General features: G+C 34.2%; 1 protein-coding gene across 1 annotated transcript; it reads right to left on the bottom strand.

The window, feature by feature from the left end:
- Positions 1-24866: 24866 nt before the first annotated feature.
- On the bottom strand, positions 24867-27297 carry LOC136837622 (uncharacterized). The gene is made up of 2 exons (XM_067102498.1): positions 27265-27297; positions 24867-25226 (listed from the first exon to the last, which is right to left on the bottom strand). The coding sequence occupies exons 1-2, from the start codon at positions 27295-27297 to the stop codon at positions 24867-24869; spliced, it is 393 nt and encodes a 130-aa protein (XP_066958599.1).
- Between the last annotated feature and the right edge of the window lie 231 nt (positions 27298-27528).

The raw sequence follows: 27528 nt of genomic DNA, 5'->3' as shown, positions 1-27528 counted from the left end.
GATACTATTCGGATCCTGAATTAACAAGATCACAAAAGACTGAAGAAGACCAAAGCAACCTTGTAAAGAAGGCTGAAAAAGGTAGGGGAGGAGGGGGATTAGCACAGATCAAAATTGTTGGGATAGGCATAGGTGAGTTCAAAAGGAAGGTAGTTGCCCCCCCCCCCCCCACCAACAGAGCTTAAAAAAACTTTGGCAGGTAGGACAGGTCTGGAAATTGTGTTTCATGAGAAACATTTTCGTTTTGCTTTCAGTAATTACGCTTGTAATTTATTGGAGTATATACCCCTCATTCCCATTTTTTTTTTACCTGTTCTCTATTATCATTGCTGACATTTTTCATCCCATCACACCACGCTAGTTGCTCTAATTTCTCTCTCTCCCTACCTCTCTCCAGCTTTCTGTGTTCCTGTTTGTCTCCCTCTCCTTGTTTCGTCTGTCTTTCTCCCCTCACTTTGTCTGTCCCACTGTGTTGTTATTTGTTAATCATATGAATATCTTTATCACTTTTTGATTTATTCATTCATTTAAATTTGTGCTTTATACGATTTTGATGATTTTTTCAAAGAGATTTAGTGGTCTGACCAATAAATTATAGCCAGGTTGAGGAATTCGCAATTTCTTAAAGAATTGGTAAATAAATCTTCTTTGCACGAAGGAGCAGGTGACCATCATAGTACAGTCATATCATGGAAGCTTAGGCACTGGCCTTATATTCTTTGCTGTGCATTATGGCCAACGACCAGAAATAAGACAACTTTGGTAGTGGACGGAAATAACTATTAGTGAGCGGAATTTAGTTAGGCTTCATGGAAGAGACTATCTCTTTTACATTAGGAACATATATTAATTTACAAGTTCTCCCTCAGTACATGCTGCCTTCAATAAAGGCATTGGGGAGAGAGAGAGAGAGAGAGAGAGAGAGAGAGAGAGAGAGAGAGAGAGAGAGAGAGAGAGAGATAATTGCCAATGACAGCCAAAACAATTAGAACATTTCAAGAATGTGGAGAGAATAAATGATAATATTGCAGAGAGATAATTGCCAATGAGAGCCAAAACAATGAGAACATTTCAAGAATGTGGAGAGGATAAATGATAATACTGGAATCGTCAACAATTTCTTCAAGACGAAGATGCGTTGAGAGAGAGAGAGAGAGAGAGAGAGAGAGAGAGAGAGAGAGAGAGAGAGAGAGAGAGAGAGAGAGATAATTGCCAATGAGAGCCAAAACATGAGAACATTTCAAGATTGGAGAGAGAACAAATGATAATACTGGTATCGTCAACCTTTTCTTCACGTCGAAGTTGCTTTGAGAGAGAGAGAGAGAGAGAGAGAGAGAGAGAGAGAGAGAGAGAGAGAGAGAGAGAGAGAGAGAGAGAGAGAGAGATAATTGCCGATGAGAGCCAAATCAATTAGAACATTTCAAGAATGGAGAGAGAATAAATGATAATATTGGAATCGTCAACCTTTTCTTCAAGTCGAAGTTGCGTTGAGAGAGAGAGAGAGAGAGAGAGAGAGAGAGAGAGAGAGAGAGAGAGAGAGAGAGAGAGAGAGAGAGAGAGCTGAAGTCGATAACGTGAATGAGTTTACTATTTGTGCATACCAGCTAGAGACTATCGTACATTAAAACCACTTTTCGGTTGCAAGCTGTTATAACACCTAACCCAAAAATTAGACGAAGCAAAGTAATTTTCCTGTGGACTTATGAATTTAGAACCAATGGTAAATTCTTTCTTGTTTTCGATTTGACCTCACTCTACACATTAATTTTATATGGGGACCACGCATGCTGAATATGAATTATTTACGTCAGTTGCCTCCAATGTTAAGGCCGAGGTTAAAATCTTATTTGAATTGATTTTACAGTACGACCTTCACCCAGCTCTGGTCATTAATTTCATTTGTGAATTATTTAATTATTCATCCTGTCTATTTAATAAGGTCCAAAGGTTGTGGCTGTGGCCATGGTTAAATATTCCGTAAGACGAATGATTTCTAAGTATCTCTTTGACCTTGAACTTGACATTTGACGTTTGCTGGACCGTTAAGTTTGTTTTGATTGCAGTACAATGCCTCACAGACGATTCCTCAAGGCAGTTGCACAAGTGTAATATATATATATATATATATATATATATATATATATATATATATATATATATATATATATATATATATATATATATATATATATATATATATATATATATATATATATATATATATATATATATATATATATATATGTATGTGTGTGTGTGTTGGAGGTCTACTCATGTACTCTCTAGACCTTGGTCTACCCGACCTAGGCCTTGTCCTCGGCCTTGGATTCGGTCTCTTGTGTTCTTGCCTTGGTAATTTTGCAAGGGGGCTATCTCGAGGCCACTCCACTGTGCGCATAAGTAATTTCAGGATAGCTAAATGATAAGAAATGTGAACTAAGTGTATCTGTCAGGATACAACCGTCATAGTTGCACAAATGTGAAAGCATGTACAGTAGTACTTTTATGACACTTATTATGAGGATGGTGGTTTTGCCAAGAATCAGTGTAGCCAGATTCCGTAACAATCTACGCGGGAAGCCCGAGTATTATTAGTTTATTTCATTACCTTTCTCTTTAGTGTGTATGGTACTTGTTCAGCTGTATCAAGAACAACACAATATGAAGTTTTGTCATGGACTTAAAATTTATATCATTTTACTTAACGTACTAAAAACAACATCTTACAGTAATGGACAGAGATGATTGCTGTTTACATCTGGATATAAGGAATTTTATTATATTTGAAAATTTGCTTTTCCTCTCGTCTTTGAATTTTATGAATTACGACAGCGCTGCACTATTGCTTAAATCACATAGAAAGTATACGGTTAGAAAAAACCTTAGTATTAGGTGTAGAGCAATCATGCAAGCTAAAATAATAGTTTGCCTATCCAGATTATCGTTTTAAGGCTGTTGCTCTATTATGTGAATCTATTTGACCTTCGCTTCCGTCGCAAATCGTTATAGTAACCTCTCTTACTCTCTCACTGTCTCTCCATGCGTCAAGGATCATTTGTGCGACCCAAGTTCATTGGAGTTTGTTAGTCAGTCAGTCTCTCTCTCCTGTTCTCCCTTTCTGTATCAATAACATTTACTCTTTTGAGAACCATTGCTGTAACGATAAGTCCTAATACAGCAGTGCCAGCTTAGATACATATTTCAGATTTTGAGTCTTGAGGTTGGACTTAACCGTGAAGGACTTGACCCGAACTTGATCACAGATCCGGATGATACGGACTGGGATTAGGTCCTGGCCTTGGTTATATATATATATATATATATATATATATATATATATATATATATATATATATATATATATATATATATATATATATATATATATATATATATATGTGTGTGTGTGTGTGTGTGTGTGTGTGTGTGTTTGTGTGTATTATGAATATTAAGTTAATAAGATGGGATGCTTTAGATTCCAGATTCTTTAATTTACAAAGTACAAGCTTTCGAAGATGTACAGTCTTCTTCGTCAGGTGCCGATGAACCTGACCAATTAAATTAAGGAATCTGGAATCTAAACTATCCCGTCTTATTGAACGAAAGTCCCAAGGTGCTACCAGTGCCACTGCAGTGGCCCCAGTGGTTGACAGAAAAAACTAACACGTCTGTCCAGTTAAAGTGCCTAAATTGATTCCTTTCAGAGCTTTCCATTTAACTGCTGGTTGAATTTGAGTGCACCTCTTTGAGTAGACATCCAAATTCTAGTGCGTATTGTGTCTGTGAATCGCCATTCATCAAGGCCATTCATTCTAGTGAGTCACATTTAAGGACGTTAACAGCCAACGTCATTGCTGTACTATATTGTTCTGACGTCATTCGAAAGCCTTCAAAAGAACAAATTACTGCATGCAACAGATGAATGTTTGATTTTTAGAACGTATCGTCATACATTGGTCATACAGAGAACTCGTCTTGGAAAAATTTTGTAGCAGTTGTTCGCTGCTTCACTATAGGGTAATGTAGCATTTTCATAACGTTTTAGGTATCATTTTTACAGCCAAATTATATATCGTTATATGTTTTCTAACTTTTCTAACACAGACGCGTAAACAGTGACTTAAGTTGTTACGTAACATCAATCCAGATTGTGTTCAAGTAATCTTTGTTAAGAGACTAATTGGCATAATGGCTTAACATTTACATGTCGAGAGTGAATTCAACAAATTATACAATACTCTTTTCCTGAAGGTTTTTGTTCCGTCGACCAACAAATACATTGAGGAAATAAAACGTATAATCTTGTATAGTTAGCTTGAAATCTTTTAAACGTTCAAATCATGTTGAAACTAAAAAAATAGATATTATTATCGTTTTCATTTTCAGTAGATGAAGAAATGAGTACGGATGAATCTTGTGCTCTTGCCGTACAGTTTCAGGTTCCTGATGCAACAGTATTTTGAGGTGTCGTTTGTTGAAAAGGCTCGTCACAGCTTCGAAAATTTGTATTAACAAACCTCTTCAGGGTCTCATACTATACTTTTTTTTTTATTCTTGAATAGATAATCAGTTATAACAAAGCTTTTCCTAGAAGTGATATTTTGTTGAAAATTCATAAAGAAACTATTTTACACACAAAGAATATATATATATATATATATATATATATATATATATATATATATATATATATATATATATATATATATATATATATATATATATATATATATATATATATATATATATGTATGCACATAAATTCTTTCCTTCATACCATGGATTTTTGTGGTCATGATGGTTAATACTGTAATTACTACTATCAGTATTTTGTAATCCAAACCATCTCATAATCCACAGCAAATGCTCCTTTCATGTTCCATTATCATCTTTCAAGAAAATTTCCTTACACGGACGATTTTTATAGGACTGACCACATTCCTCTTCAGTGATGAGGACCTACACGTTTCATTCTAGGCTAGACAAGTTTTCTTCTGTCTCCTTCAGCACTCGCTATGTATTTGGAACTCGAACACTGTGAGCTATAACTTTTTAAATTTTTCTGAAGAGAACCTCGATCATAAATAACATTTCATTATGAACATGCAACCCAATAATCCTCAGCCTTCGTCTTTGTCGCAATGAAACGTTCGACTCATGAACAGACCTTAACAAATTTCCTTTGTGATTCAGATAATTCCCTGCATTCCCTCAAGGTGATGATTATAGCCTTGTAATTCATATTCAGCTACAAGTTTTATCCGTTTGGCTTGCATTGCCATTACAAAGCAGGAACAATTTACGTACTGTCTTTTTGTACTCCTGTTCTTTTCTTGATTTTTATCAATAGTTGCTCAGATGAGAATGCGCGAAAAAATGATCGGTAGCTTCTTTCTGCATTAATGTAAATGCAAATTTGCCATTTACTGGAATAATTAATCTCTGACTGAGCATCTAGAAGAACACCATCCTTAACTTATTCTAATTGTGCTTAAACTGATAGTATTTGAAAGTATTCAAATTTGCTCAAGAATTTCATTTGTTCAGCAGTTTAAAAAAAATTCCATTGTATTTACAGATACTGTTGCCTTATTTTTCTAGATAATTGTATCCTAATTATCTTGAGAAGCTCTTCATATGTATGAGATATTTTCTTTGGAATGTTGGTATTGGGGAAGTAATTTAGGAACTTTGGACGCAAGAGCATCATCTATTTAGCAAAAAATCGTGTAAAAATAATGTTAATAAAGAGTTTCATTAAAAAAAAAAACTGACATGCATGATACAAACGAAGGTTAATTAAACAAAATTGTAATTTTTCCAGTAAATTCATTTATTATTTGAAATCCATCAGCAATCTGACCAGCAGAAATTTTTAAAATGCATTATGTACAGCATTTGCTTGTATAAAAATAAAAGCAGTAAGATACACAATTATTACTAAAAAAGATCATTAAAACCTTCTATTTTCATTAGAAGTAAAACCTTACAAGTCGGTCCTCGACTACTCCAAAGGATCCACCATCGGAGAAACTTCGAAGGATAATATCTTGTAGGAACTATCCACCGGGATGTTAGGGCGATTCACACTTCCACGACAGGCACTAAAAGATCCGAGCCCAACGCCATCTCCTCCAGAAGAGCCACTTCAAAGGGAATGACCTCCAGCGTCGTTGTGACAGCTGCTTGAGCTACTTCCTCGTAAGCCATAGCCTCCGGAGGATCAATCTCAAAGGGAACTACCTCCGAAATAACTACTTCCGAGGATACCGTGGCCGTTTCATAATCACTCGTCGTTGAAACTTTATCCTCCTCCGTCTGCCTGACACACTGTCAGGGGGTCAAGTGTTGGTGGTAGAAGTTCCTGTAATGGTAGAAAAAAACAGGATCTTAATATGCCAGGTCATGTTTTGGATATGCAACTTCCAGTTATAGTGGAGAAAAGCCAGTTTTGTTCAGATAACTTCATTTAGGGTTTGTTGTCATCTATATATTTCGTAATTAAAGACAAACTAAACATTGCTTAAAGTAATTTTTTCATTGTATTGATTTCCATTAAATTTTATAGCATTAAGGCTGGAATTTTAAATATATAAGACTATACTTGTATTCATGTGCTATTAAACAGCAATAATCCACGGATAGAAAAGAAAGGAGCATAGTTGCGTAGAATAACACATTTCAGCATAGTATATAATTACTGCCAAATGCGTTCGTGCCTGTAATGAACACGGAAATATTCCACCTCTCAAAGAACATAAACTAACTTACCATTGTGAGCTCAGACGGACCCGCGATATCCAACTAAGGCCTTATGAGCAACTCCCAGACCTTATATATACAAGTCCCACATTCCGGAAGGACAATATCGTTAGCTTCTTTGTCACATTTGCGTGAGGGACTATTTCGTGACCATGAAAAGCGTAATAAGAGGGAAAACTAACGGGGACGCGGAAATGGTTAGCTATAATTGACTCAAACGATCCCCCAGAGCATCAGCGTCCTGCGGTTAAGATAACAGTTACTCAGTCGCTCATAATAGGCGGTGGATTCACCAAGTCACTGCAATTCCACGTCCCCTGAGGGGATGCCGCATCGCACAGTTCTTCTGACGTGACCAGTACGAATGGCAGTGAAAACAATCGATCGTTGTATCGAATGACAGACTGAAACGGTAAATGCTTTGGCATCTGGATTTCATCAAACTGGCACGGGTAGGTAACTTGGGATCCGCGAAACAAAACATTTACTTTCTGTCGATGCAAAGTTTTGAAAAAATGGTTGTGTGAACAGTGTAGGCTGCCATAATTAATTCCAGTCATTGTAACCATAATTTCTTGGTAAATACTGACTATTATTTAGAATTACTAAAAATATCGTTATAAAAAGACGCAGTGCATATTAAATAAAATAAAATTGACATTATAATATATATATATATATATATATATATATATATATATATATATATATATATATATATATATATATATATATATATATATATATATATACATATATATGCACACACACACAAACACACACTCACACACACACACGCACGCACGCATGCACTTGCAAATACGCATTCACGTTCGCGCCCTGAGAAAATGGTAACATTTTAACATTCATTTGTCTCGCATAAAAAAAAAAAAGCGACAGACGTACTGAAGTATCCTTAGCAAAAGAGCCCTCGGGTAAGGGATGTGGTCGGCACAAAGCCAGACATACTAATGACGCGGAATAGGCAGCCTCTGGCGCTGTGGCAAGACATGTGTGTCAAGGTTCAGAAGTCAATAAACAGTGACAATATCATTAACTAAAACGGTTACAGTAATGATCCTAGTAATCGTAATAATAGTTTTAACGACTGTCGACTGCATGTGTACGTATGTATGTGTGTATATATATATATATATATATATATATATATATATTTGTATATATGTATATATATATATATATATATATATATATATATATATATATATATATATATATATATATATATATATTAGTGCATGTGAGTGAGTGAGAGTGTGTGTGTGTGTGTACATATACTAAAGTACAACATACATACATACACACACATATATATTTATATGCATATAATATGACTGTAATCAAACTGACACGTGATTTATGTATTCACTTGTACCGCAGGAGAAAATGGAACACTGGATGTAAATCCTGACCTTTTTCCTCTTTATATCGAAGACATCGATTCTGTCTGCGGACTGATACATATTGGTATAAATTTACTATATATATAAGCTAAGGGGGGCAGCGCAAACGAATATTTAGACTACTTGAAATAAAATATTCACACCTAACAGGTGGGGAGAGGGAATAGGCGAATCCGTACTCTCATTAGTGTTTGAGGTCAAGTACTTTATCTACAATTCGGTTTTTCTATGGATTTTTTTTTTTTATGTCAAAATCATGGAAGAGCAGCTCCTGTTTACCACTGTCTTCCCAAGGGAACTGCAGTGCATATTAGTCACTGGGATTTGTGACAAAAAAACGAAGGGGTTTGTATTATGCTGTTAAAGGTAGTTTTGTTATTTAATGAACTTTTGTTCAAAGATGGTCTCTTTATTTCTTATACCCACATATGGGAAGCTGGTTATTCCCATTTATCATTTGCTCTGTTGGGGATGACCTAGTTTATGATACCGATATTTAGACACTCGCATATAAAACTATTTTTATGCCATAGGTATATGTTTAATAGTTCTTTTAGTCATAACCACAATCAAGTACGGCAAATTATATTAGATCTTTGCATACTCTCTTCCTTCAAGAATCATCATTCGATTTACTTAGGCTTTTGCCATTGTCAGTGGTATAATCCGATCTGACTTCTCTTTCATATTTTTTCAAAACATGCCTTCAGGCAGGAAGTTAATGATCAAACGTTAGTTTTTTCAACCTCACAAATATTCTAACTTGATTTTTGTACAAAAATCTTTATGAAGCAGATTTCAAGGCTTCTTATTTTCATTTCCATTTATATTTTTTCTAATAGCTGAAGGGCGGCGAGAGGAGAAAATAGAGATTTTATCCTAATTAATTATTTCTAATAATAATAATAATAATAATAATAATAATAATAATAATAATAATAATAATAATAATAATAATAATAATGTCTCAAGCCTCAAGCTCACATGCCTTATTATCCTGTCTCTTACTGTATTTCGATTTCTTTATAACCTTTCCTAATTTCTCCTTATATCCCCACTCCATTCTGAGGAAGTCAGTCACTATTTTTCTCCTTTAGGAGTAGAGGGGAATTGGTACCATTGTAAGGATCTTGGCAGAAGAAGAAGAAGAAGAAGAAGAAGAAGAAGAAGAAGAAGAAGAAGAAGAAGAAGAAGAAGAAGAAGAAAGGACAAATATACAGGGGAAAAATACTGAGTCAATATAGCTCGTTGCAACGGAGGAAGAAGAGCAAAAATATTTTCGTACTTTGTGATTGTAAGGTTCTTGAGCCAGTGACCTCTCTAACGAGCTTTCCTGGTTAAGGAAGGCGAACATCTTACAAGTTACAGTTAAAAATGAATGTTTAGACTCTTCATTTTACCTTTGGCGATGGTGCATACTCATAAAGTGTAGAGCAACACTGGAAATCATTCTTTGTTTCTAATTTCAAGGATAGAAATATAATTTAGTCTTTTCTAAAATCGAGCAACTTTTTTATGTTATATATTGTGTTCTCGGATATTATTTGGTAACAGCATGATGACTATGACCTCGGTGGTTTTTAATGATTTACTGTCTTACCAAATGCGTACAGGTAATTGTGAAAATAAAGGGTATGGGTTTCGCAAAGTATCCGTTAGGCACCTATATTAGGGAAGGAAGATACTTCTTTCCTCTTTCTCAGTAAGCCAATGAGTATTTATGTGTGTGTATATATATACATATACATATATATATATATATATATATATATATATATATATATATATATATATATATATATATATATATATATATATATATATATATATATCCCAACTCTTTTTTTTTTAACCTTTATATTAATATATTATGTATATATATATATATATATATATATATATATATATATATATATATATATATATATATATATATATATATATATATATATATATATATATATATTACAAAATATTATATATATGAACTAGTCTATATAAATATATATATGCATTTACGTTCAGGTACTAGTCCGGCAAAAATTAGTGTTAATATGTTCAGGTACTTCTGCAAACGTAGGTCAGATTGTATATTCCAAAATTTTTTATGGTCGTGTTACCAAGTGATAATATTAAAGTCTCAGTGAAAATCATATATATATATATATATATATATATATATATATATATATATATATATATATATATATATATGTATGTGTGTATGTATATATATATATATATATATATATATATATATATATATATATATATATATATATATATATATATATATATATATATATATATATATATATATATATATATATATATATATATATATATCTGATATATATATATATATATATATATATATATATATATAATATAATTGAATATATTAACAATAATTTCACTTAACTTTTACAAAGAAACTAATTTCTACATTAAATATTTTGTAGATACATAAATATCAGTTTTCAAAAATAACCTTAGATTACCTTATTCACAGCAATTTCAAACTACAATATGAGAATGACAGTTATATTTTGTTTCAGGTACACATTGTATATCAGTTATGTCATGAGCTTTTTATAGATTCGTTTATCCTACCTACAGCACTTGTAAACTTCTCACGTACCTGTTTCGTAATAAAGACTTAATCAACACACCTTCTTTCTGGTCTAAATCCATACTGTTTTTCGCCTGAAGATCTTCCGCTCGTCTGTCGTACTCCATAAAATAGGATCATATACTTTTCTTTTGCGCTGACTGACGTTGTGCTCCTACAATTCTAGCACTGGCCTCTATTACCTATATTTTTATACAGTGGAATAAATAATCCTGTCATAAACCCTTTCAATGCCTTTCTTTCATCCAGAAACACCTTGCGAACACTGACCTGTGCTCAATTACGTCATCACCACTTTCCGCAGCTTCTCACGTGTAATTCCATCTACACCTGGTGTCTATCTAATACGCACTCTTAATTGTCCTCAATACTCTCGCAGGAGAAACTTCCATAAGTATTTTCAAAGTTACTGTAAATTTTTCCACTTTTGGGTCAGTTAGCTCAGCGTCTCTTCTGTTCACCTAAATCAAAGTTTTTTTCGAAATAGTCACTATTGACCATTCACTCCAATTGCTTCACATAGCATCTCTCCATTTGCATGTTTTGATCAGATATCCATTTAATCGTTAAAATATCTCTCTTCACTGATGTTCCTGGAGGAATGACTTATATTTTCCCTCAACGTTTTTTACAGCTTTCTCCTATACTTGCATTATTTTGTGCTTTTGCACTTTTATTTTCTTCTTGACAGCCCTTGTGCATCCTTTTGTATGGCTGCATGTAATTCCATTTTTTCCCTCACAAAACATTTACTTTCATTCACCTTAATGATTCCTCAACTTAATGATTTTATTATATATATATATATATATATATATATATATATATATATATATATATATATATATATATATAAATAAATAAATAAATATATATATATATATATATATATATACATATATACACACACACATATATATATATATATATATATATATATATATATATATATATTTATTTATTTATATATATATATATATATATATATATATATATATATATATATATATTATTGTAATTGTTTAAAGCTGGGGTTTTGCTAAATCAATGGGGTATACTAGGATGATGCACAACTTACCTTAATCACCACAAAAATCTGGACTACTTCAAGGGGGAAGAGATTAGATAAACTCTGGGGTTTAACTTACTTCATTATATTTACGAAAGAAACACATCAGAAGTATGGTAGTGTAATTCTGCAGAAATGAGGCGAAGCAAATGGCGGGAAATTCCAGGAGGGAATCCGAATGGGTTGCTTACTTCAAAGTGGTTGAAAATGAAGTAAGGAGGACCGCTAAGCACACAGATGATACGCAAGTCCACAGTGAAAAACTCCTAATCTGTAATCAAAACACCTATGGCTCGTTAACATGCTCTAGCACTGAAATGAAGGAATCGAGGAATCGCATGGAAGATGCCAAACTGATCTTGATTTCCGTGACTCGGACATCAAATGATTATGTTACTCTTCTTGTAAATGCTTTGCAAATTAAACAGCACAAAATATAAGCAATACAGGTCTCACTGTAGTTATATCGCACTATGAAAAGAAAAGGAACACAGTGGGAGGAAAAAAGCAGACGTGGCTGACGAAAAACCTTAAATCTGTACCTTTTCTCTGGGAGCTGAAGTTTCTTCTTATGAGGGCCAGCAAAGGAGCGAATTAATTCACATCAAAAGAAACTTTGGATACTGCCCTCCACATGTCCTACATAGGTAGGTAAATGGGGCAAGGGACGGAGCCTTGTTCTCCGTGTCTGTGCCTGCAATTCTGAGTGAGGGCGTTAAGGCCAGGACTCTTTTATAGCGGCAAAGTTACAGCTTTTCCTTCTAGATGTCGGTGTGATCACTCCGCCCACGTAGGAACTGCGGGTCACATGGTTTCCAATTCAAGATGGCGGAACGCACGCTGTCCGCTGGCCAGCTGGCCAGCTGGCCTGCCTTGGGCAAGATTAGCTCTAGGTGGGAGGCCGTACCTGGAATTAAGAGATTTAGACAGCACATTGGACTAGAAAAGGATTTAAAGGGGTTCCCCCCCCCAAAAAGGCAGGTGGGGGAGAGGTTTTAGGGGAGAATTTTTCAGTGAATGATACTAAATTTGCTTTATTTAATTACTTAGTCCTTTTACTTTAAATTTAGTGCAAAAAAAAGTATAGGAGGAAATATTCTTTATATATATATATATATATATATATATATAGGAGGAAATATTCTTTATATATATATATATATATTATTAGGTTTTCAGTGGTTTTAATGGAGCAATCTTATTTCGATTGTTCCCTTGTTTTATCTGTCCTCCTGTGTTTGTTTTTGGTCTGGTGAGTTGACGTCTGTCGCCTTGTTTTAGACAGAGTCAATTGGGTTTAGCATAGCAGCGAGTCAGGTTCTCAGCAGCTTTAGCAACATAATGTCTTTGTTGGAACAGCAGGTATTTCTTACCTGTTGGCCCCATCAGATGAAAGATGGTGGGCTAGCTAAATCATAGCCTTCCGTGGATCTTCCTGTATAACAGCAGACGTGCTGTTTCGATGTTTCTCCTGTAATTCCTCAGTGTTGATGACTGTGTTCCAGTTGAGCAGTTTGTGGCTGTTTTGGTGTCTTCACAGGAGTTCGTCTGATTGCATTCATCCTTCTTGACAGCTGGGTCTATCATGTAATCTCTACAGAGGGTGATATTGTGTTTCTCGGTATTACCCCGAGTGATTTTATATTGTTGCATCATCGTTTATTTATTATTTGATTGTTTATGCTGCCTGTTTGTTTATTGGTAATGATTTCTATTAGGTTATTATTGATGGTGTCGAGCAGCGTATGGCTCTGGTAATGATTTTTATTACATTATTATTAATGGTGTCGAGCAGTGTATGGCTCTGGTAATAATTTTCATTACATTGTTGTTATTAATGGTGTCGAGCAGTGCATGGCTCTGGTAATAATTTTCATTACATTGTTGTTATTAATGGTGTCGAGCAGGGTATGGCTCTGGTAATGATTTTTATTACATTATTATTAATGGTGTCGAGCAGTGTATGGCTCTGGTAATAATATTAATTACATTGTTGTTATTAAGGGTGTCGAGCAGGGTATGGCTCTGGTAATGATTTTTATTTTACATTATATTATGAATGGTGTCGAGTAGTGTATGGCTCGGGTAACTGAATTTTGAGATGCTTTTTTGCATTATTTTGATTGTGATCAAGTCATTTGTGTGGTCTTTAAGACTTGTTTACTGATTTTGACTGCTGCTGTTAACATTTATTTAAATTATGTATGCTAAACCTTGACTCACTTGTATATATTGTAAATTATACTATACATAATAAATTAGGATTAAGGTAACTTTTGTGGTTTCTTTTGCTCCCTTCTCCGAGGTTTGTCTCTGTTCCTGCCAGTGTTTCCAGCCCAATTTCTTTTATTTTGTAACTGCTGGTCTCTAAAAGACGAGACCATTACAATATATATATATATATATATATATATATATATATATATATATATATATATATATATATATATATATATATATATATATAGATAGATAGATAGATAGATAGATAGATAGATAGATAGATAGATAGATATATATATTTATGATGCATGTATGAATGCATATAGGTATGTATGTTCATTACATACAGATCTGTCCTAGGTTCCACACCCTTATTCCTAAAACTGGTCAATTTCACTACAGTTACATCGGTCTGGTTCGCTAATTCTTTCGGCCTTCTCGTGGAAAGTCTTGAAGGCCGCCTAATTGCTGGCCTGTAGAGGTCTGCATACTGAACTCTCCAGTTCGTTTCACTTGGCAGATTGGTCCTGGAATCTACCACTTTTTCTCATCACGTTGCTTTGTAATAGATGTATGAGTATATATATATATATATATATATATATATATATATATATATATATATATATATATATATATATATATATATATATATATATATATATACATACATATATACATAAGTATATGTGTATATACACACACACACACACATATATATATATATATATATATATATATATATATATATATATATATATATATATATATATATATATACACAGTATACATACATACACACATACATAAGATACAGATATAATTATAGGCCGCCTTCCAGATGACGGAAGCTAATGGTTCTTATTTATACATTTCAGTCAACAAAGGTCACGTATCAGATATATGAACGTGAAGAAATGTATGCACGTAAAGATTAGCAGAAGTTTATATCAAGTTCCAACATATGTTATCCAGCGCAGATTATTAAAATCCACTAATCCTTGGGAAAAAAAATTATTAGAGTTGTATATAAAATTTTAAAATCTCCTTGAAACTAAACCTTTGGAAATTTTTAAAAAACTAAGTTGCTTAAAGCCAGTACTTTAATTCGGTTTACCTATGCGGATTTCATTGGCCTGTACTCAACCTTTTCTGAGACGCTTAAAATGTAATGATTTTTCTTTTTTTTTTAGCAGTCACAGATTATTTATGCTTAAATGCATGCAGTGTATGGTTTCTATCCGGAACGTTGGGTTCCTTCCCCTCCCCGATACAGTAGTAGTAACGTTGAATGTTGTTACTATATGAAATAAAATCTATTACCTTAAGCGGTTTTAATTTTTCATAAAAACTCATAAAACTATTCAAACTGCATAATGATCTATATTAAAGGTAAGAAAGTAAATTTTTTATTATACATTAAGATCTGTATTATTTTCTGTATATTATCTGTTTGGCAATCATAATAATAACATATGCGCGAGTGATTTTTTTTTTTGTATCAGTCAAGGCCTTTTCTGAAATGCACGGTGACTAATTTTGGTTTTAACTAATAATCCTTTTAAATTCATACAGGTGTCGTTTTTACGAAATCCTGCATAATTTTCCAGATCCTACAATACATTTTTTTTTTCTTTTTCGCGTTGGAATTCCATACGATATAATTTATTTCTGATTCCTCAAGGAGAACCACTGGTAGTAAATTCACGTTATGACGATAACGAACCGTTCCGTTTTCTTTTGGTTGTAACCTCGGAATTCGTTCCAGTTTGTTGCTTCTGGGACCACTGACCTCATTGAAAAAAATCGTGTCACACCTAAAATCATTCTCACGGGACGGTCATCAAACTCTGAGCCATTTTTAATTGGGTACTGATGGAATCTACCTTAAAAACTACTGGTTCACGACATGTCTTAAATTTGAGCGGAGCAAATAAATGATTTTAGTCAGGATCATCCAGTTAATGATGCAAGAATAATATTCTGTGTAAATATGGTCTTTAAGTCGCTCTTTATGAAAAAAGGGCTAGCCAATAAAAATACAAATATGATGACCATTATATCAAGATGGCTGTCCATGGTAAAAGAACTGTAAATGATCAAAGCTGTTTTTTTTTTCTTACAACCTGGAGTCAATTTATTGGTTTATACATCTAATATGGCTTATCTTTAATGCACAGACTGTTTATATGGCCCAGCACTAGAATTTACTATCTCAGGCCACCATGAGGCTGCCAGAAATGGATCACAAAGCTTTACCAATGCCATCAGGCTAAAATTTAAAGTTGAAAAAGAATGGTTAGAGTTTTTGTTTAGGTGTTGGTCCCACAAAAGACCCAGTGGCCTGAGAGCCACAAAGCTCTCAGCTTAGCCTTCCTGTACCAGGGGATAATTCCGCGGATAGAGATGTTACGAAAAGGTCTATGGTGTCTGAAAACCAGAGGCTCTGGGCAGTTGAAGCTCATTAGTCGAGCAAAGGCGTATCACCTTCCAGGCAAACTCAAATAACAAACTTGGAAAATTAACTATGGTCAGCCATTGTAAAGAAACAAGTAAAGACTTCACCACAAGGCACTTTTTTTAATGGACACTGCTGTGCAACTGAGCACTGGTTTCAGCGTCATCTAAACAGGTTTAGAATTCTAAATGATGTCTAATAAGCCTCTAAGACGTCAGATAGATGGGCCTGAATTAACAGGTCGTGCATAGTTTTATATATATTTTTTTATCGATATACGACAAGTTTTCATTTTTTATTCTCATGTCTTGTGTTTTCGTTTTACTACATATTCACTCATGTTTCAGTACATCTTCACTCACATCAAAATCTCATAACAACGGCTATGAATTGACATGCTGCAAGAGTTTTTATTGTTTTTTTTTTTTTATTTAGAATTTTGGAACATTTCTTCGTTACTGTAAGTGAGATTTATCTCATGGCAACCAAAATGACTTTAGTTCTCCTTACTTTTCTTATAAATAACTTCCTGTATGAATGTTGACATTTAAAATATACATGAGAATTCCTTATGAATATAAAAACAGAATTTGCTATATAATATTCTGGAATTATTTAAAGGAAAGATATTGGGAAATATCGTGTTCCAGTTAATCTATTTCTTTAAAAACTCTTAAAGGGATTTTTTTTTTGCAGGCATAACAATTTTTCTCTCAAGTACGTTTTCTGTTTCATTTGATTAGCTTAGTGAACAGGCGCTATTAATAAGGAAATATATATGCAATTTGCATTATTCCATAAGAAAACAATTCTACTTATATGAGAGAAAAAAGCTGCTTTGAAAGTCGTCTCATTTTAAGAGCATCATCTTTTACAAGAACCTCCAGAAGCTGTGGCTTGTGTAGTGTTTCCTCAGCAAAGCTTTTGCTTTGTCTACCGTCGTCTGATTTTAAGGAAAGTGAATGAAGATTATCAAGTATCAAAAGACTTCACTCAGTTCTCCTAAAACAATTTAATGTTATGAGAGTAACTTTGGTCAAACATAATTCACTGCCTGTCGCAAAGGACGTAACCTTTATGTAAATGCATGACTCAATCCTTACCCTTGTTATTATTCCTAAATTTGCGCTAAATTACCCTTAACCTTGATGATACTCCTAAATTCGGGTTAAATTGCCCTAGTTTTATACAAATGTCCCCTAATCTTAAGAACTTAAGCTTAAGAACTCCCTTGTCTCTCCTGGCTGATTAGGTCATAGCATGACATTGTTGGATTTGTGCAAGTAATGGTATTTTCTTTGTCGAATTGTCTCAGTTATGCAACAGTCTGAGGGATGACTTCGAACAAAATTCGAGGATTTTCCAGCTCATTTTGTATAGTCCGATATTTGCCAACTCGAGAACTTTATTGTTATTTGTTTTGCTCCAGAACAAAAGGCAGCACTTCCTCCTTGCATTGACGAACAAATGACACATGAGGTGTTTTATACTATCTGAAGATATGGAGATTTTCAGGTATTACCTTGCAAGCATAATAGGAATATTCATACTTGTTGGAAGACAGCCAATAAAAGAATTGATGAGGCACAACTTTGAGAATAAAACAAAACACTTCAGCAAAGTCCTAATTGCAGGCACAATTATTGCCAGTTCTTTTACAACATTCTTTGTGACCTAACACTTAGAGGCTTTAAATGAATTATGGTGGCCATGTTAAAACTTAAGCCTCTCTCTCTCTCTCTCTCTCTCTCTCTCTCTCTCTCTCTCTCTCTCTCTCTCTCTCTCTCTCTCTTTCAAAAAGAAGTTAAGTTTTGGGTTTCTTGCAATAATTTTAACAATCTTATCATCCGTTATGTAATCCGAGGCCTAAGGACATATATTAGCAGTTATTGGAAAATCATAGGTAATTTCCTCTCAATAACATGTCCGTTATCTTTCTGGATGACAATAATAGTTATGATCACATGAGGTCATTCTCTCCAGGTCTTGAATTTATTGCTGCACGTTTCGATGTAACCTGTATTTGGACACTTACAAAATATTCTTTCCTTTTCTTTGTTTCGTTATATCTGTATGGATCTATGCTAACGCTGTTGGTGATAAATGCCATTTTCGTAATGTTAACTTTGGCTGCGTTATCTGTTCAGTGTCAATCAGTAAATTCTATTGTTAAACCTAATTCTTGCACATAACGCTATGTTACCTTGTCTATTTAATAGTTCTTGGTTTTTTATAGAAAAAGTCTTCTAGGAGGAGGCATAAGCACTAATGACATTTTTGCTGAATGTCAGATGGGAATGCTATGACATGAAGACAGGTATTGTTTTCAATATCTTAAAGATATAATCTGCATTCTCGTTGGAGAGATGGCATTCACCTACAAAAGTACATACCTGAAACTTACAGGGAATAAAAGAACATCCAATTCCTTTCATGAAGTGATGCAGCAATCGCTAAGTACGAAGGATGAATTGAGTATATATTTCCAGTTAATGATGTAATTCTATAGCCCGCGTTGCCGTTTAGAAATGCTGTTCTAGTCAAGTTTTTTCGATTCTCAAGATATTATGGAAAATACAAAGTTATGTTTTTACGTTTATCTTTCAGGCTATAATTTTTTGCTCAGTTTTATCATACAAAATAATGGAGAGTCTTTTCTCTTCCGAATTGATTATGTTTTCCCATGACCTGAACAAGGTGTCAACACTGGGTTATCGGGTATATTGAATGGCTGCTTAACGGCGAACTTTTTCTTTCTCCAAAACACAATAAAAGATTTCCCGAGGTCAAGGGAAATAAAAAACGCGGATATCAATAGCCTTCGTAAAGGAGAGATTCCGTAAGACCTGTTGTCTGTAAAACCAAAAGGTCCCAAAGATAAGCAAAATCCGAACTCAAGAAATCCTCCGACCACACCATGATGAAATAGATTCTTATCCTATATAATACTTTATGGTGTTGTCATGTTTGCGATTATAATAGTTTGTTAAAATGAGATAGAAACTAACATATAGACTTACACTACAATTTGAAATCTATTTAATACTAGCTTACCAACCCAGCGTTGCCCGGGAAAACTCTGAAGGACTTGGAAAAATTTTCCTCCACATCCTTGTACTGACTGTCCCTTTTATCCAGAAATTAATTTGCTGGCTGTCCCTTTTATCCATATATTACTGTACTGACTGTCCCATTTATCCAGGTATTACTGTAGTGACTGTCCCTGTTATCCAGAAATTACTATACTAACTGTCCATTTTATCCAGGTATGACTATACTGACTGTCCCATTTATCCAGATATTACTGTGGTGACTGTCCCATTTATTCGGGGATTACTGTGGTGACTGTTCATTTTATCCAGGTATGACTGTACTGACTGTCCCATTTGTCCAGGTAATACTCTACTGACTTTATTTCATCCAGGTATTAATGTAATGATTGTCCCATTTATCCAATTATTACCATGGTGACTGTCCCATTTATCCAGGTATCACTGTGGTACTGTCCCCCAGGTATTACTGTGGTGACTGCCCCATTTATCCAGGCATTACTGCTCTGTCTATCCCTTTTATCCACGTATTACTATGCTGTCTGCCCCTTGTATCCAGGTATTACTGTGCTGACTGCCCCTTTTATCCAGGTATTACTGTGGTGACTGTCCATTTTATCCAGACATTACTGTGGTGATTGTCCCATTTATTCAGACATTACTGTTCTGCCTGTCCCTTTTATCCAGACATTACTATGGTGACCGTCCCATTTATCCAGGTATTACTGTGTTGGCTGTCTCATTTATCCATGTATTACTATGCTGACTGTCCCTTTTATCCAGGTATTACTGTGCTGACTGTCTCTTTTATGCAGGTGTTACTGAGGTGACTTCATTTTATCCAGAATTATTAATCACAGGAAAGAAAAGCATTTACAATTATATATTTCAATGGTGTCGCGTACATGAAATGAGACATGATATACACTAGAGTTTATTTACATATGAAATAAGGTATGATAAACCTGCAGAGTTTATTTACCACAAGTTACAAAGGTATGGGGGAAGATGGATGGGGGAAGGGGAAAGGAAGGGGATATGGGTTTGAAACCTACCCATTTATCTAAGCTGGGTCAAATGATGGCCACGGGCCAAATTTTGTGTTGTTCGGTCAAGCGGTTCGAATTTCTATAGCACACAAACATATGGACAAATATGAAGTCACATACAAAGTCACATACAAACATACAATCATTGACTTTTATATATAAGATAAACATTCATTCTTGTTAATAAAAAAAAAAATTCAAGGAGCTAACAACTCCATACAAAATGACTTCCAGAGAACAGGGGGATAACTAAATCTGAAGCCACCTTCAGAATTTTCATATGGAGACTCTTTCAAAGTTCCTAAAGACAATTTATAAATATTGTCATTAATTTGCTTTAGTTATTCCAGAAATTAATATGGGTTTCTACTTCTGTTGCCTCATCAGCTATTTTTCAAGGCATGTGGAGGAGGATATGAATGGATATGAATGGATTATTTATCCTTTCCATGGGGTTCCATTTGTAGGCACGTCTCAGGAGGCAGCCTCTCCACTGGCCATCACGGAAATGGGTCCTTAGGACATGGATCATTTTGAGGTCACTGGGTAGGATTTGGAGGAAGCTTCTTTGCAGAAGTCTCCTCAGGAAGCTATGGCTCTAAAGGAGTTTTCTCTAATGTCCGTCACAGTGGTCGGTCTGGAGAAGGCTTTTCCAAACGGCACGGAAGTGTATCATTTGAAGGAATGGGTTCCATCTCTGTGGGTTGAAGGATACTAAAAATAAGGCTGATTCCGCTGAATTTTAGAAAATGGATCATGAATTGAATGTTCAAAATTATTTCATAGGAGCTTTTTATTATAAATTTGAGTTTTAGAGTGATACTGAAAGTTAAGCCATATACGAGTATATGAAACGAGTGTTATATTTCGCAAATAGCATAATTGTTTTTTATCGTTTTATGTTATTCCCTTAGCCAGGATTTAAAAAATGTTACTTTGAACGTGAGGGAGTTTTATAAATATAAGTTTTATAAATATACATTTAGGAAATTTCCTAAATTAAACCATAGTTCTTGAAATACACCTCTAACCTGAACGTTTCAACGGATAAGTCTGTGTGATTTCCAAGTTACATATTCTGTATCTATAATTTTCTGTTATATTTGCCATTTAAATTATAACTTTCAAATCCTTGCACCACGTGTTACCTTTATTTTGTTTTGTTTGAACGCTGTCAGATGTCATTATCTGAATTCTATTATCTGTTTCTATTATTTATCTCGCACGAGAAATTGACGCACTGTGAACTCATACAATGACAACAAGGAAATTGTTCTTATTCCTTTTGATGGTAATTTCTACTTTCGTTCAAGTTTGCTGCTGTTCTGACCACCGATGTCATTTTATGTCACAACGTTTGACCACATCCGTGTGACGCAGTGGCGTAGCCGGCATTCCATCGGTGGGGTGCCTAAGTGGGGCCAAGATAATTTTTTGGTGGGTGGCCCAAAGAAAATTACACAAAACTAATATACCAGTTCTGTAATTAGTAAAATATACTATTCTCGAATGTATATATCCATGTGAATGAAGGAAAATAATAGTATTAATAATTAGTAAACCTGTATTTGAAATTACAGAGCTCAGTTTTCAATTAATTTTGAACTCTTACTATATGCAAATGTATCAAATACTGCAAGGGTTAAAGTTTAGTTACAAAGGGAATTTGAACTCGGGAGACAAATGGGGGCCAAGCATCTGGATGGGGGAGCCTGGCCCCCCATGCCCCTCCCCACCCCAGCGACGCCACTGATGTGACAGTCACTTAATCTGAATTAGATGGATTGAACCGTGAGAACATGAAAGACTTACGGGTCGTGATGTCAGCAATTTACTGTCCTCTGAAGGATGTTTTAACACTCGGTCTTTTTTATATTTTTTTTTAAATCCCATCTTTTGCTTGGCTGTTATGTCTTTAATATCACCTCCCTTACCACAACAGAAGTTCAACATCGTGAGGAAGGATTGATAAAAGTTTGATATCAGTGTCCTTAACATAGGTGTATTCCCTTTCTCCTTCATGATAAAATTTTAACTTTGGTTCCCTTGATTCTGAAAAAGATTTGCAACATAATATTCTGGAATTTTGTAAAGATTCAATACTAAGAATACGAATTTGTCCCTTTCTTAATCATTGCTCAAAAGCTATTGAAGTACATTCTTGTCGAAAAGATAGTGTTCATCTGACAAAACCGTCTTCTGCCTGTTTGACCCACATGATGACCACCAAAGAGAAATATGAAGGACCATGTGGTTCTGTTGTGAACATTATGCCTCTTTTATAAAAGACAAAAGTCTTCGTGAACTCATTTAGTAAGTACGAGCGAGTTGAAATAAAAGGAATTTTTGTGTTTTATGTTGGGCGTTTTTCATTCGGGCTTCCAACTATCTTTCATTCCATATGTAAATCTAGAGCAACCAATTATATCCACTTGCCGTAAATCCGCTCACATAACAAAGAAATTATTTTTATGGTAAAGTATGACTCATTGCTTCCATGACGACCATGGTTTAATACAAGGAAATTTACTTTGGAATTTTCGTAAAACTGCCGTTACCTAAATCCTGTTCGAGCTTAATGGGGGTTAATTCACAAGAGAATTTTTATTCAACCTGGTTGACTGGATTACGTAGAGAGTTTGACCTATTTGTACAAGTTACAGCATTTTTCTTTGACGAATAATTACACCTAGAAAACTGACGCAAAAAATTTTCTGTTATTTCATTTTAACGCATATTTACACTGATTATTTTCCATGGTAAAGGGAAAGTAAAGAAAGGAGTTCCCCAACCTTTGAAAAGCTTTAAAACACCTAAGTCTAAAACTGTTAATAATTTCCATTATGTCAAAAATTTTCTAGGAAAAATTTTCTTTTAAATTCTTTTATAACTGTAACTCCTCAAGAACGAAAACACCATTACTTGCACAAATCGAACGAAGGCACGGTGTTACACAACGAGCTTAGGAACGAACTTACTGCCGCACGAATCTTTCCTTGAAAGCAACTGCTACTTATAAAAAGCTAAGTATTAGTGTATAAAACTAGCAGTATATATTAGGAAAAACTAAGTAGGTTCAGCATAGCCCTTTTTATTACAGCAATCTTTCTGAAGCAAAATTGCATTTACACCAGTAATTATGGCAAGAAGCTCAATTGCAAATTTAAAAGCCCTCTGGCACTAGAAGGTGCGAAGATGTTGTAATCAACAGAATGGTGTTCCTGATGTTCTCAAAAAAAAAAAAAAAAAAAGAAATTGCAGCTCGCAATTGTTCGTGGGACAATTCCAGTTCCAGCCGAATAAGCGCTTATGAAAGACTCGCAAACAGGAAATCTTCGTCTCCTGTCTGAAACATAACGAAAATTTGGAGAGGCCAGGTTACCACAACTATGAGTAAAATTCTTATTGAATTTATTGATCCTGGAAGCTGCTGATAGCTTGACAGGCAAATCATGAATTTTTTTAACTTATACACGGCGAATTTTTCATATCCAAAAATATTACGTCACAAATATCGTTTGATATCCAGTTCATTATACATCCAGAATAACTTGCACTCACGGGGCATTCAATAGGCATATGCACAGCAGAATTAATATAAAATTGTACCCCTCCTGACGACTCAGTCTATTATTGTTTCTAAATCAAGTAGCGGTTCGAATCCGGCCGGTGACGCAGCACTTACTAGTTATAATTTTGGGTACAAGTTATTCCGATATATAGTGAATTGACAATAAACGGTATTTGTGTCTCAGTATTTGTGGATATATATATATATATATATATATATATATATATATATATATATATATATATATATATATATATATACACATAATATTTATATATACATATATATATATATATATATATATATATATATATATATATATATATATATATATATATATATATATATATATATATATATATATAGATATAGATATATAAGCATAAAGAGAGAGAGAGAGAGAGAGAGAGAGAGAGAGAGAGAGAGAGAGAGAGAGGAGGGAGGGAGGAGGGAGGGAGGGTAAATTTTGTTTTGAAACATAGGTATTTAGGAAATTCATCAGTAAAATGCAGTTTAAAAGCATAATTTATTACTGAATATTAATCCAAAGTTACGTTTATGAATATTCTGGTAAAATTTTTAACCTTTTCCTCTAAAAGCAGTTGTTATGTTCTCGATGAAAATGATCTCATTTTCCATATGCTCCACCCCCGGAGGAGGAACCCTTTCCTCCAAAGGATCCACCTCCACGTCCACCGGAGAATCCTCCTCCAGAACGGCCCCCGTGACCACCACTAGAGGCATAGCCTCCTGAGGATCCTCCACCAAATCCTCCTCCAAGACCTGCAGAGGAACCGTGGCCTACGGAGCCACCTTTGCGACCACCACTGGAGAAGCCGCCACCACCACCAGAGCCGTATCCTCCAGAGGATCCTCCTCCAAAGGTCCCACCGCCAGATCCTCCATGTCCGCCACCTGATCCACCTCTTATATTTCCTGCCTGGCAGACAGCCAAGAGGACAGCGCCGATGAAAACCAGCAGTAACTTCTGCAATGACAACAAAATACTTTAGATGAAGAATCAAAATTTTGTGCAGTTTATGCGGTAAAGAAAATTAACATAGAAATCATTGTTATTGTTTTTTTTTTATAAGTTCTATTAATTTTGTAATAAATAGTCACCCAAGTACCTCTAATTATTCCCATTCTCAATTTTAATTAATTCGCAATATTATGTTTGTACTGTATTATGTAACACAATAACTACCAATATCTCAAAATAGTAAAATTAGATGTTGGAAAGTGTTTGTCTTACCATGTTGTGATCGGAGACTCGCTTGAGTTGAGATTGTGCTTCTGTTTGGGATCTTGTGGCTTTTTATATACAACTCGTACCGATTCTCTACTTTGCCAAGGCCATTATTCACAACTTTTTCTTTTTCCTTCTGCCCTTGGTAAATAACGTGTAAATGAAAAAATGCGAAACTTTTTTTATGCTTTATTGAGGACATACACACATCCCACCACATACATACACACACACACACACACACACACACACACACACACACACACACATATATATATATATATATATATATATATATATATATATATATATATATATATATATATATATATATATATATATGTATATATATATACACACATATACAGAGAGAGAGAGAGAGAGAGAGAGAGAGAGAGAGAGAGAGAGAGAGAGAGAGAGAGAGAGAGAGGGTTAAATTATAAAATTAATGTTCCCCACTTTGTTCCCGAGAATTCTTTGTATATAAAAAAACTAAACACACAAGAATCTATCTTCTAGTATGAAATTTATGGTTTTTTCGCGAACTCGTTAATTAAATAGAGTTTCAGCATAGTACCAGATTACAGAAAATAAAAATTTCTCTTCATCCCATGATGGGTTTTAAGGATCTAAATAGTGTAAAATCTCCATAACAGTACTGTGGAATTAGGTCATTATTTGAGCGAACAGTACAGCTAATTCATTCATCAGCGTTGAATAAAATTAATATGCAATAAATTTATATTGGATAAACAATCGTTTGCCATTGAGTCACAATTTATTTGTAATCGAAAATTTTCTTGATTTTGACGAAGCTATGTAAAATGTCAGATTTTCTTAATAGATCTTAAGATTTGGAATATTGCTTAGTCCGTTATGCATTCAAAGTAACAACATCGCGTTCGTGATAAACATTTCCCTTACGTTCAAGAAACATTTCGTACCTCATGCCCCCTTGGGGCCGACGAAAATATCGGGTATTAATATTATCCTAATGAAAAATTGGATTGGGTCCCCAATTTCTGTTTGTGCTAATCTTTCAGCGAGTTGGTAGGCACTTAATTTGATTACTTGTCGATTCTCAAACCTCCATATTAGTTTCAAAACTATGGTTCATCAAGTGCTTTATTTTCTGCAGCGATCAGTCATTTCCTCGACTCTGTTACTCCAGAGAAAATAACTTTAATTACCATATCAAAACTAAAGATTTATGTGGTGTGAGAAAATAGGAACTTTTCACAAGTGCAAAACTATGTCGAAGCGAAATAACAATACTTACACGGAATGTTTCACTTACAGCTGGATGTAATTACCTGGGAAAACTCGCATAAATAAAATATTACCCTTAAGATTCCTCTGGAATAGTGTAGAGACAGGTAGAATACGTGTTCAAAATGTTATATTGCAGTCTTGTACGAAGTAAATCATTAATTATTATTAAAATACTTTCCAAGAGACCAGAGACAAATCTAATTTCTTGACGAATCACGTGCCATTGAGTGTAATGTATTTCGTAACTATTTTTTAAAATAACTCTTTATTCAAGAAAAATCGCAGCTCTGCAGAGGAGCAATTGACAAAAATTACGACTTTTCTTTGTATTCTTAAAAAAAAATCGAAATTTTTAAACGAGTCGTTTTATCTTTTTTTCTCTTTTAAGAACATAAATTTTTGCTAAAAAATACTTTGAGGCGTTATGAATGCTTTTCCTTCACACACATCATTTGTTCAACAAGTTGACATAAGAGTTAGGATACGTTGTCGACGGAAAACTTACCTTTTTGAATGTAAGGACCTCTTTTACAGTCATCGGCAGGAAATGATAGTTTATGTAAATCCGTTCTCGCCCCTTTTTCTATGTATGTAAGTACCTATATATGAATATATATATATATATATATATATATATATATATATATATATATATATATATATATATATATATATATATATATATATATATATATATATATACCGGGTGTTTTGAAATTAGAGGCCACCCTCCACAGAACAAATGGAAAGTTATGAAGTTTTCGGCTAT

The sequence above is a fragment of the Macrobrachium rosenbergii genome, chromosome 59, assembly GCF_040412425.1.
Source record: "Macrobrachium rosenbergii isolate ZJJX-2024 chromosome 59, ASM4041242v1, whole genome shotgun sequence".
NCBI classification, from domain to species: Eukaryota; Metazoa; Arthropoda; class Malacostraca; order Decapoda; family Palaemonidae; genus Macrobrachium; species Macrobrachium rosenbergii.
This window is presented reverse-complemented; position numbering and strand designations above follow the sequence as displayed.